We start from the raw sequence: 12,549 nt of genomic DNA on the forward strand, positions 1-12,549 counted from the left end.
TCAAAAAAAAAAAAAAAAAAAAGAATGTCCTTTAACATTTCTTGTATTATATATGGGTCTGCTAGTGGTGAATTATTTTGTAGATATGAGAATTCCTTTATTTTGCTTTCATTTTTGCAAGATAATTTTATGAATTCTATGTTGACAGTTTGTCTCCTAGTACTTTAAAGATGTCCATTTTCTTCTTGCTTGCTTTGTTCCTGAAAAGAAATCTGATGTCATCCTTATCTTTGTTCCTCTGTGTGTGTGTGTGTGTGTGTGTGTGTGTATGTATTTCTCTCTGGCTGCTGTTAAGATTTTCTCTTTATCACTGGTTTTGAGCAATTTGGTTATGATGTACCTTAATGTAGTTTTCTTCATGTTTCTTCTCCCTGGAGTTTGTTGAACTTCATGGATCTGTGGGTTTATTGTTTTCATTGGTTGGAAAGTTTCCAGCCATTATTTCTTTGGATACATTTTCTGTCTCCCATCATCTGTTGAGACTCCAGTTATCCCCATAAATTAGTACATTTAGTCACGAATTCCTCAGATAACTGATGCTTTAAAATTTTTTTCAATATTCTCTTTTCTCTGTATTTCATTCTGGATAATTTCTATTGTGCCTTCAAGTTCATTAATCTTCTGCGATATTAAATCTACTGTTAAGCTCATCCAGTGTAATTTTCATCTTAGACACTGTCATTTTCATTTTAAAATATGATTTTGGTGACTTTTATCTTCCAGGTATCTATTTAATTTTTTGAAAATGTGAAATAACTTGAACATCTGTGTTAATTCTAGGTTGGTTTCAATTATTGAAATTTTCCTCATGGGTTGCAATTTCCTGCCTGGTAATCTTTGATTAGGTTTCAGACATAGTGAGTTTTACTTTAAGGGGGGCTGAATTTCTTTTTTTCATTTTCTTTTTATTCTTGTATATCTTCTTGAGCTTTGTTCTGAAATGCAGTTAAGTTACTTGGAAACAGTTTGATCCTTTCTGGTGGTACTTTTTATGATTTGTTAGACAGGTCAGGAATAATGCTCAGCCTACAGCTAATTATTTCTCACCTACTGAGGAAAGATCTTACTCTGCCCAATGCCCCATGCACTGAGTTTTTCTGGTCTGGCTGGTGGGAACAGGCACTATTCCTGGTCCCATGAGAACAGCAGGCACTTTTTCCTCTAATTCTTTCAGTTGGTTCTTTTTCCTAGCCTTAGGTATTTTCTTCTCACACATACACTAATCAGTACTCTTTGAATACTCAAGGAACACCTCGCCCTCTGCAGATATCCTGGGTTCTCTTCCTGTGCATTTTTCTCCTGTCTGGTACTCTGTTCTAGGAATCCTAGCTGCCTTGGTCTCTCTGGACTCTCAATTCAGGAGTCCACCAGGCTCTGCCTCAGTTCCCCTCCTTGTGCCATATCTTGGAAACTCTTTCAAGGCAATTGCAGGGCTAGTCTCATTTGTTTACAATCTCAGAATTCAGTATCTTTCATTATATGATGTACAGTGTCTTGAAAGCCATTGTTTCATGGTTTTCCTGGTGGTTGTAAGCAAGAGGGTAAATACAGTCCTTGTTACTCCGTCTTGGTTGGGAGCAGAAGTCCAGCAAATACATTTTTAAAACTTTTTATTGAAGTATAATACACAAATAGAAAATTACAGAGTAAGTTTACATCAAGTAAGCTTGAGGAATTTTAAAAAACTGAATATATTTATATGACTAGCCCCTAGATCAAAAACAGAACATCACCAGCACTCCAGAAGCCCTTCAAGTGCTTTCTCTCAGCCAGTTACTTAATCTCTACCCCTCTAAGAGTAACACCATCCTGATTTCTGACATCACAGATTTTGCCTATTCTAAAACTGTGTAATTATGTTCACAATGTCACGTTCATTAAAAAAAACCTTTGTAACAATATATTCATATAGTATATACCCTTGTGCACCTGGCTTCTTTTACTCAACATTATGTTATATTCAGTTATGTTTTGCTTGTAACAATAGTTTATTCTTGTTGCTGTATAGTATTCCATTTTATGAATATATCACACCCTACTGTTGATGGACATTTGGGTAGTTTCTAAAATATAATGCTGTTATGAACATTGTTGGGTATGTCTTTGGTGAACACATGTACTGGATACATAAGATTGGAATTGCTAGGTCATAGGATATGCTATCCTGACTTCAGTGGAGACTGCCAAAAAGTTTTCTAAAGAGGTTGTACCTACTTACACTATTTCCAGTACTGTGAGGGAGTTCCAGTTGCTCCATGTTTGACGCACTTGATACTGTCTTTGTGGGTTTGTTTTATTTTTAAGCCACTCTATTGTATGTGTATTAAGTTCTCTTTTAAAGCTTATATTAGAGAATAGGACTAACACTCTCTTTAAAATGAATTGGTTTATATTACGTGAGATTAAGTTTTTGGAGAAAGAGGACACATGATAATTAAAGTCCAGAGTCATATCCAAACTCCTATCATAATAAACCCTGGTAATAAATAAAGGAACTCCTTCAGGGTTCAGTATTAACCACTGAGATATCAGAGAAAACTTTATTTCACCTTTCACAATTTACCAGTGTTGGGCTGTGAATTAATATCCTTTTATTTTTCTGTGCATTCATAAATTTAGGTAATTTCATTGTATTATAACTATAATTTTCAGTCTTAAAGTCTAAAAAAGACACTGATCACAAAATGGAGCTGGAAGATCTCTTAACTGGTTCAGTGGATTGACTGAAATATCCTAAAACAGGAGTCAGCAAACCTTGTCTATACAGAGCCAGCTAGTAAATATTTTAGCCTTTGACAGCCACCCAGTCTCTATTTGAACTACTCAACTCTCCCTTCTAGCCTGAAAGCAGCTGTAAACGATATGTAAATGGATGCACGTTGCCATGTACACTACTATATACTCAGTATATAGGTTTACCAAAAGACATATGTAAGAATGTTCTTAATATCACCATATGCTGGAAAACACAAACTGGAAACTACTCAAATGTCCATCAACAGTAGCATGTGAAATTTTCATATAGTGGAATATTATACAATAATAAGAATATCCAGACTATTATTACAACTTTGTTTATAAAAACAGGCAGTAGTAACAGGTATGGGGTTTTTCTTTGGGGGTGAGGAAAAAGTTCTGGAATTAGATAGTGGTAATGGCTGCACACATCATGAATGTAATTAATGCCACTGAATTGTATACAATCATGTGCAGCATAACGACGTTTCAGTCAATGTTGGACCACATACACATGGAGGTGGTCTCATGAGATTATAATGGAGCTCAAAAATTCCTATCACCTAGTGATGTTATAGCTGTCATAAAATTATAGCACAACTCATTACTGTTCATGGTGATGCTGGTGTAAACAAACCTATTGCGCTGCCAGTCATATAAAAGTACAGCACATATAATTATGTAGAGTATATAATACTTGATAATAATAAATGACTATGTTACTGGAATATGTATTTACTATACTATACTTTTTATTATTATTGTAGAGCATACTTCTTCTACTTATTAAAAAAGAAAAGGTAACTGTAAAACAGGCTCAGGCAGGTCCTTTAGGAAGTATTCCAGAAGGAGGCATTGCTATTACAGGAGATGACAGCTCCATGTGTGTTATTGCCCATGAAGACCTTCCAGTGGGACAGAATGTGGAGTTGGAAGACAGTGACATTAACTCCCTGTAGGCCTAGGCTAATGTGTGTGTTTGTATCTTAGTTTTTAACAAAAAAGTTTTAAAGTTAAAAAAAATTAAAAAATAGGAAAATGCTTATAAAATAAGGATATAAAAAATATTTTTGTACAGTTGTATAAGGAGTGTTTTAAGCTAAGGGTTATTACAAAAGTAAAAAAGACAAAAATTACAAAGGTTAGAAAGTAAAAAAGTAATAGTAAGCTAATTTGTTGATGAAAAATTTTTTTTTTATACTTTAGTATAGTATAAGTATACAGTGCTTAACGTCTACAGTAGTGTACAGTAACGTCCTAGGCCTTCACATTCACTCACTACTCAGTGACTCACCCAGAACAACATCCAGTCCTGAAGCTCCATTCATGGTAAGTGCCCTATACAGGTGCACTATTTTTATCTTTTATATCTTTTTTTGGTTTTTCTTTTAGTGAGACCAGGTCTTGCTCTGATGCCCAGGCTGGAGTGCAGTGATGCGATCACGGCTCACTGTAACCTCCAGCTCCCAGACTCAAGCAATCCTCCTGTCTCAGCCTCAAACTCCTGCCTCAAGTGATCCTCCTTCCTCAGCCTCTCAAAGTACTGGGATTACAGTCATGAACCACCACTGCACCCAGCCTATACCATATTTTTACTGTACCTTTCTATGTTTAGATACACATTTACCATTGTGTTACAGTTGCCTGCAGTATTCAGTACAGTAACATGCTGTACAGGTTTGTAGCTTAGGAGCAATAAGCTAAACCATATAGCCTAGGAGTATAGTAAGCTATATACCATTTACGCTTGTGTAAGTAGACTTAATGATGTTTGCACAATGATGAAATCACCTAACAGTGCATTTCTCAGGAAGCATCCCTCTCGTTAAGTGACATATGACTGTACTTTAAAGTGGTAAAATGGTTAAGTCTTATGTGTATTTTACCACAACAAGTAAAAAACAGGTAGCAGGCCAGATGGGCCCATGGGCCAGTTTGCTAATCCCTGCTCTAAAATGCTATCCCTTTGAGTAGTGTATCATAATGGTTAAAAGCCAGACAACCTGGGTTTGACCACTAGCTCTGACACCACCTCTCTGTGCCTCAGTTTCTTTATAAAATGATAAAAACACTAACATCTATTCCATAGAGTTAAGAAATAAACATGTTACATGAAAGTATATAGATAGTGCAGTTCCTGGACTATGTAAGAGCTCAATAAATGTTAGCTATTATCATTACTTTTTAGTTAAACTATAATACTTGGAAGTACGGAAAGAGAACTTTTGCATTTTTAGCTTTGGCATGGACCAGTTAGTTAGTTGTTTGTTGCTGGAGCAAACTGACAGGTACTGGTACAAACCTATCTCTACTACTAGAGCAACTTTTTCTACCTCTGTGTGAGGAAGAAAGCCAAACTGCATGCTAGTGTGCAATACATGCAATCGGGCTACATGGTAACTTGTGACATTTTAAGGTTGTGAACTGTAGCCCCAAAGTATATAAAACTCTGAGTAAATGTACTCATTTATTAATCACTTGTTGTTTTTATAATCTTTTTTTGTTTTAGGACAGGGTCTCACTCTGTCACCCAGGCTAGAGTGCAGTGGCACAGTCACAGCTTACTATAACCTCAAACTCCTGAGCTCAAGCAATCCTCCCACCTCAGACTCCCTAGTAGCTGGGACTAAAGGCACATGCCACCATGCCTGGCTAATTTTTTTTATGAGACATGGTCTTGCTATGTTGCCCGGGCTGGTCTCCAACCAATTTTACCAAATTGTTCAACGTGATTGTACTAGTTTATATGCCCACTAACAGTACACAAGTCCCTGTGCTTATAGTTTCAATACTCACTGTTCTTCACTATTTAATTTTTTTGTCATTGTGTCAAAGGGTGTTTTCTTGTGGTTTTATCTTCTCCATTTTCTTAATTTCTGTATGTAAGGTATAAATTTATTAAGGTACAATTTACATACAGTAAAATTTATCTTTTTAAAAATGTTCAGTTCATATTTTCCATCTTCTTGTTTCTCTGAATTCAGGATAATTTCTTCAGATTTTTTCCTCTAATTTCAGCTTTTAACCTACTGTTGAGTTTTTAATTTTAGGTAATTTTAGTTCTCTTTTGTAGTTTTATTTTGTTCTTTTTCAAATCTGCTTGGTCATTTTTTATGTCTTGCTCTTATATTTTCAGTCGCTTCTTTTGTTTCACATTCTGCATCTGTTAATTCCAATTTCTGAAGTATCTGCTGATCTGATTATTTCGTTTCTGCTTGCACTTTTTCAAGGTGCCTTGTTTATTCGTGGATTGTGTGATTGTTAATAGTGGCTTCTAATCTCATAACTTTACCTGTGGGAATTGAGTTCTGGATTAATGATCTGATGGTTCCCCTGGAGATACAACATCCAACAGAATACTCACTAGCATGGATAGCCATTTATGTTAAAATTAAAATTAAGTAAAATTAAAAATTCAGTTCCTCAGTAACTAGCCACATTTTAAGTGTGCTCTAGAGCTACATGTGGCTAGCAGCTACCACATTTGACAGCACAGATGTAAAACATTTCCATTAACTCCACAGGTTCTGTCAGACAGCTTTCCTCTAGAAATCTTTCCTTTTCTTTCTGCCAGGTACCTTCAGGCATCACCAATCTGGGAAACTACTTTCAACTACTCTTGGTTTGAGGGGTGTATTGAACCATGCAGATGGTATGAAATTGGGCTGTAAATATGAGCGAAGCCTTGAGATTATGAATTCTTAAGGGAGATTTTTTTTCACAGTACTGTTGCTGTGCATTAGAAGATATCCATGGATAACAGACTCTATTCCTTTGCCCAGATGATGAGAGTAATGTTGTAATCACCAGGCCAGATTCAGAGAGTCCCTGTGTGCTGACTGAACCACACCCTTTGGTGTTGCCAAGAGTGCCACAGTCTAAGGTGCTGTCCATCACCTCAAATCCGGTAAGCCCCAGAAGGGATCAATTGGAGGCCCTAGGGCTGTTCTTGCCAGAGGTAATTTGCTCAGAGTTGTTTGCCTTAATTGTATTATGTTTGATGTAATATTTTTCAGTAGTTATGTGTTTATTGTAATCCAGCGACTCTTTGCATTGATTCATTTAAGTTTAAAAAATTAATAGCAGGCTGGGCACAGTGGCTCACGCCTGTAATCCTAGCTCTCTGGGAGGCCGAGGCGGGCAGATTGTTTGAGCTCAGGAGTTCGAGACCAGCCTGAGCAAGAGCGAGACCCCGTCTCTACTAAAAATAGAAAGAAATTAATTGGACAACTAAAAATATATAGAAAAAATTAGCCAGGCATGGTGGTGCATGCCTATAGTCCCAGCTACTTGGGAGGCTGAGGCAGGAGGATCGCTTGAGCCCAGGAATTTGAGGTTGCTGTGAGCAAGGATGACGCCACAGCACTCTAGCCTGGGCAACACAGTGAGACTCTGTCTCAAAAAAAAAAAAAAAAAATTAATAGCAAATTAGGGTTGACAAATAATTCTCAATCAACTCTTTTGAAGAGGCATCCATAAATTGTGTAATCTAGAATCAACTATGTGGTCAGTCTAAGTCTGTTTTGGGAGGAATGGAGGGTACCTTTATGATGAAAATTGGGACTAATCTCAGATTTTCTGTGGCCTTAACATTATCCTTTGAACTCCTTCTTTTTAACTTCTTATTTTTTTCTCTTAATTTGGCCTACCCTGGTTTTTTGTTGTTTTTGTTTTTTAAACAGGATCTTGCTCTGTTACCTGGGCTAGAGTACAGCAGCATCATTATATCTCACAGCAACCTCAAACTCCTGGGCTTAAGCAATCCTCCTTCCTCAGCCTCCCGAGTAGCTGGGACTACAGGCTCGAATCACGCTGCCCAGCTAATTTTTCTATTTTTAGTAGATAGGGTCTCACTCTGTTGCCCAGACTGGTCTCAAACTCCTGGCCTCAAGCGATCTTCACACCTTGGTTTCCCAAAGTGCCGGATTGCAGGCATGAGCCACCACACTCAGCCTTTTTTTTTGAATCTGTTGACTTTTTTTTTTTTTTGCCTTTTGGATGTTTAGTACTCAAAAATCAGGTAGGAAAATAAAACCAAAGCAAAGAGAAAACCTGTCTCAAGTGAGTCTGAACAAGCACAAAGATAGCATTTCTTGCAGGAGGCTGGCGAGCTTGGTCTCATCCCTGTGTAATGATTTACATAGTCCCAGTTCCTACATGATAGTTTCCCAGTGTTACTTGTGGCAAAAAAAAAAAAAAAAAAAGGAGGGGGACAAAAGAACGAGAAAAAGGATTGTAATCCTTGGGCCATGTTCATCAATCCTGGGCTTTGCTACCAGATCTAGTCATAAGCTTTGTTGGCATATGGTCAAATATTGTGCAGCTGGATTTACAAAAGGGATATTTAAAAATAAAATCAGCAAGGTTCATTACTTACCACATCAGGGGATGAACCAGGTAAACTTCTGTTCCTTTGGTGGCAATAAAACGCTTCTGCATGTTGAATTGCTCTAGCTGTGGTTAAGGTAGCCTAAGCCCTGAACAGTTAACTAGATGGTTCTGGTTGTTAGTGACCAAAGGAAGGAGGAGTTAATTCAAACATTCTTGAAAGAAAGAGGAAGGAAAATACATTCTGTGGCAGAGGAGGAGATGGTCAGAAAGGCTGATGACCTGAGAGAGAAAATAAGCAGGTCTCTCAGGTGGCAATACCAATCCAAGTAAGATTAAATACTGCTAACATTAGAACAGGGAAGATTAACTCCTAGACAATAGTCTTCAGGATGTAGGTTGTCACTGAGAGCTGACTACTCTATGGGTAGTGAAAGAGAAAGGATTAGTTTGTGCAGATTGCAGGATTGTGTGATGAAAAAAGAGACTGTTAGAGTTTACTCTTATTTTTTCTATTATTGTTCCATATTTTGTGAGTTTTCTTTTCTATTGTAATGTAAATAGTAATAATAAAGGTCCTCTCTCCCCTATGAGAGTGGTTGTTAATTACTTTCATCCAGGTTGATCAAGCTTCCCCCACCTGCTGTCATTTACAAATGGAGGAAAGCACTCTGTCGTCTTGACAGTGGTCTGGGGGTCCCTGCCAGGGCTACTGGCCAAGATGTTATAAAAATTAAGATACAGGGAAAAAATGTATACATGACAAAATTGGAAATATTAACTTTTAGCAAAGCTGGGAAACCAAACAGGTATCTTCACCAACCAGTAATGAGTAACATCTTCTTTTGACATGTAGATGAGTCTCTGTCAAGCAAGTAGTCATCAGCCAAATGTGAATGGTCTCTTGGTTCATGGGATGCCTCTCCAGCCAAGAAATCTCTCCCTAATGGACAAGCTCCTGTAAGAAGTATAAAATTTTAATAGACTATAGAGTGTAAGTAGATCACTGAGAAATAAGGGGAAAGTAAAATCAGTTCATCAGTGTGCATGTATGAAGGAACTTCAAAAAGTCTGTGGAAAAAATGGATTTAAAAGATAAAAATAAACCAGGTGCCATGGTTCGAGCCTATAATCCCAGCTACTTGGGAGGTTGAGATGGGAGGATCCCTTGAGCCCAGGAGTTTGACACCAGCTTGGGTAATTTAGCGAGACCCCCGTCTCAAAAACAAAACAAAAAGATAAAAATAAAAAAATGTAAACTATTTCTCAACATAAGCTCCATCAAGTTCAAGACACTTTTGTAAATGATGATACCAGCCATTTAGTCCATCCCTACAGAAATGAGGGTCCTGAGAATTTAACCATGCCAATGCAGTGTTTTTTACTTAACAGAGGAAAAAATGGGTGCCCTTTAAATATTTTTTAAGACTAGAAAACAAAAAGAAGTCTGAAGGAGCCAAATCAGGACTATGAGGTGGATGCCTAATGATTTTCCATTGAAACTCTCGCAAAATTGTCCTTGTTTGATGAGAAGAATGAACAGGGCGATTGTTGAGGTGGAGAAGGGCTCTCTGGTTGAGCTTTTTTTGTGCTAAAGCTTTGGCTAACTTTCTCAGAACACTCTCATAACAAGCATATGTTATCATTCTCTCCAAAAAGTCAACAAGCAAAATGCCTTGAGCATCCCCCAAAACTGTTACCATGACCTTTGTTCTTGACTGATCCACTTTTGCTTTGACTAGACCACCTTCACTTCTTGGTAGCCATTGCTTTGATTGTGCTTTGTCTTCAGGATTATACTGGTAAAGCCGGTATAATGTTTCATCTTCTGTTAAAATTCTATGATGAAATGCTTCAGGATCTTGATCTCACTTGTTTAACATTTCCATTGCAAGCTCTGCCCCTGTCTGCAGTTGATCTGGGTGCAATGGTCTTGGCACCCATTGAGTGAAACATTTGCTCAACTTTAATTTTATAGTCAGAATTGTGTAAGCTGAACCAACTGAGATGTTTATGGTGTTGGCTATTATTTCTGCTGTTGATTATCTGTCCTCTTCAATTAGGGCAAGAACAAGATTTTTTCCTCGAAAATTCATGTGGATGGTCTGTTGCTGCAGGCTTCATTTTCAACATTATCTCAACCCTTCTTATAATGAGTTATTCATTTGTAAGCTGCTTGACTTCTTTGGGGCATCGTCCCCATCAGCTTTTCAAAAAGCACCATTGATTTCACCATTCTTCCACCTAAGCTTCATCATAAATTTGACATTTGTTCTTGCTTCAATTTTAGCAGAATTCTGTTTCTCTGATAGCTTTTTTCAAACTGATCTCTTAGTGCCTCAAACTAAATCATGTTCAGACATGTTATAACAAGTTAGTACAAGTTCATTTTGCTGCAAAAAAAATTTGAAATCCATGTATAGTTTTTAAATATGTATTTTCCATGAACTTTTTGAAGACCTCTCATTTAATTTCCTAAAGTAGTTGTACCATTTTACACTTCTACAAGCAATGTATGAGTTTCAATTGGGGGAGCACATGTATTTAAGTCAGGAATTTGAAATATCAATTTCATAGCAGTGGAGGAACTGAAGGTTAAGGGGTCTAATGCAGGAGTTCCAGCATGAGCTGCTCAGGGTCTGTACTTAAGCTTTTCTTACAGGGTAAGAAAAGAATGAACTATTTTAGGAGTTACTGTAAAAGAAATGAAATTATATAGAAATAGAGAAATCAAAGTCAGCTCTGAGATTTCAAGCTCAAGGGAAGCTTGTTTTGGGGGAAAGATGAGTTTCTTTTGGGGTATGTTAAGTTTACATTGATGAGCCATCTTGCTGGAAATGTGGAAGAGGTCAGATCTGGAGACTGATCTAAAAGTTATCTGGCTAGAGATGATAATTGAATCCAGAATTATGAATGAGAAATTTACAGAACAAAATAAAGATGAACACAGGGCAGCTAATGCCTAAGTCTTTTATAATTAGAAAGCAGTTAGAGCATGTAAAAAAAAAAAAATGTGAATGGTTAAGAAGGTAGGAAGACCAGAAATATCTCTTGTAATTCTCAAGGTTTAGTCCTATTCCTTGATGGGCATCTTCCCTTCAGAGTCCTCCAAACACTGAAGCATATTTTGCACTAAAGGCACCAAAGTGGCCTGAAAGGTTGAGGAACCTGCATGGGAGCAAGTGGCAGAGCTTAGCTGCTCTTTCTTTCACTTCCCCTCCATTTCATTCTGCAAATACTGTCTCTTAGATGTCTTACAATAGTCAAACATCCTCTCATCTGCTTTATTTTTATTTTTTCCCCCAGGAGCTCTGGACTTTCATCTACTTTAAAAAACAAAAAAACCCCAAATCTGAGGCGTACTGCGTTAAAGCTACTGAACTGTTTAGGTGTGGTATTTTCTTTATCAGAGGACTAAAAGAAAAGGGTTGTGTTTCACAGTTGTTTATGCTAATGGGGCTACTGTGGTCCCACTGCCCTGGGCAGCACAAGGCCTGCTACTAGCTTTCTGAGGAACCCAGACCCACACTCCTACCCCTGCAGGCTCCAACTAGCTCAACACTTGAATCCCTGCAGTGGGAGCCACATGGGTGCCACAACTGCTCCCAAACAGCAGTATTTGCCTTCCAGTTGTCTTTCTGGTGACAGTCCTTCAGCACAAAAGAATGCCTCAAATACAGTACCAGTCTCAGCCCCAGTGGCAAGCTTTTGGAAAGCACTTTGGAGTAGGTCCCTTCGGGCTTGCCTTCACTTGTGACTGAACAAGTGACCATGATGGCAGGTGATGGACTTGGCTTTCCCAAATCTCCATTCTAGCAAATTATGATTGAAATGGTGCCCTATTTTTAAGAACAGATTCTCATGCCTGAGCTAGATTACCTTCTGGAAAGTTGATTAATTATTGAAAGGTTTTTATTTTTACTTCTTCCTCCCCTGAATGTAGTTTAGTCTAAAGCTTTTTACCCCATGAGTCTTTTCTTCCTGTACATAGTGATCTTTTTTTCATTGTGGTTTTCTGATTGGGCCACTAGAGATCTTGATGACAAGCTACTTACGAGGCCTGGGTCCAGTACCATCCTTTCAACCCGAAGTTGGCCAAATCGAACCATGGAGTTTAGTACATCATGTCTCTCATATACTGTGCAGTCCGCCAGGAGACGCAATCCCCCGCCGCGTACCCTTCATCCCATCAGCACAAGCCATTCACGTGCTGGAACGCCAAGACCTGTGGAAGAGCTCCTTAGAGCATCTCGAATGTAGGTTTCAAAAGCAGAATGTCTGGAAACTATGGTAAAATAAATTTTACATAGAGAATTAAATATAAAATTGAAATCTATGCCTAGAAACTAATGATTATTCTTATGATGGATGACCAATGGGGTTTGTATCCAATACAAAATTTTTAAATGGGGTTAAATTTTAATGGAATATAAATACTGAATCTTTCTGTTGATTTGGCTAAAGATTCCTATTTCTAAAAATAAA

At 37.7% G+C, this 12,549-nt stretch overlaps 1 protein-coding gene across 1 annotated transcript in view; it reads left to right on the forward strand.

The window, feature by feature from the left end:
* FAM149B1 (family with sequence similarity 149, member B1) overlaps nt 1-12,549 on the forward strand; it is a 69,187-nt gene that overhangs the window by 48,828 nt on the left and 7,810 nt on the right. The window contains exons 7-9 of the mRNA XM_012663217.1: nt 6,519-6,643; nt 8,921-9,024; nt 12,096-12,320. Of these exons, the coding sequence (XP_012518671.1) occupies nt 6,519-6,643; nt 8,921-9,024; nt 12,096-12,320 (454 nt within the window). The remainder of the gene's footprint in view (nt 1-6,518; nt 6,644-8,920; nt 9,025-12,095; nt 12,321-12,549) is intronic.

The sequence above is a fragment of the Propithecus coquereli genome, unplaced genomic scaffold (genome assembly GCF_000956105.1).
Source record: "Propithecus coquereli isolate 6110/MARCELLA unplaced genomic scaffold, Pcoq_1.0 Scaffold80, whole genome shotgun sequence".
Classification (NCBI taxonomy): Eukaryota; Metazoa; Chordata; class Mammalia; order Primates; family Indriidae; genus Propithecus; species Propithecus coquereli.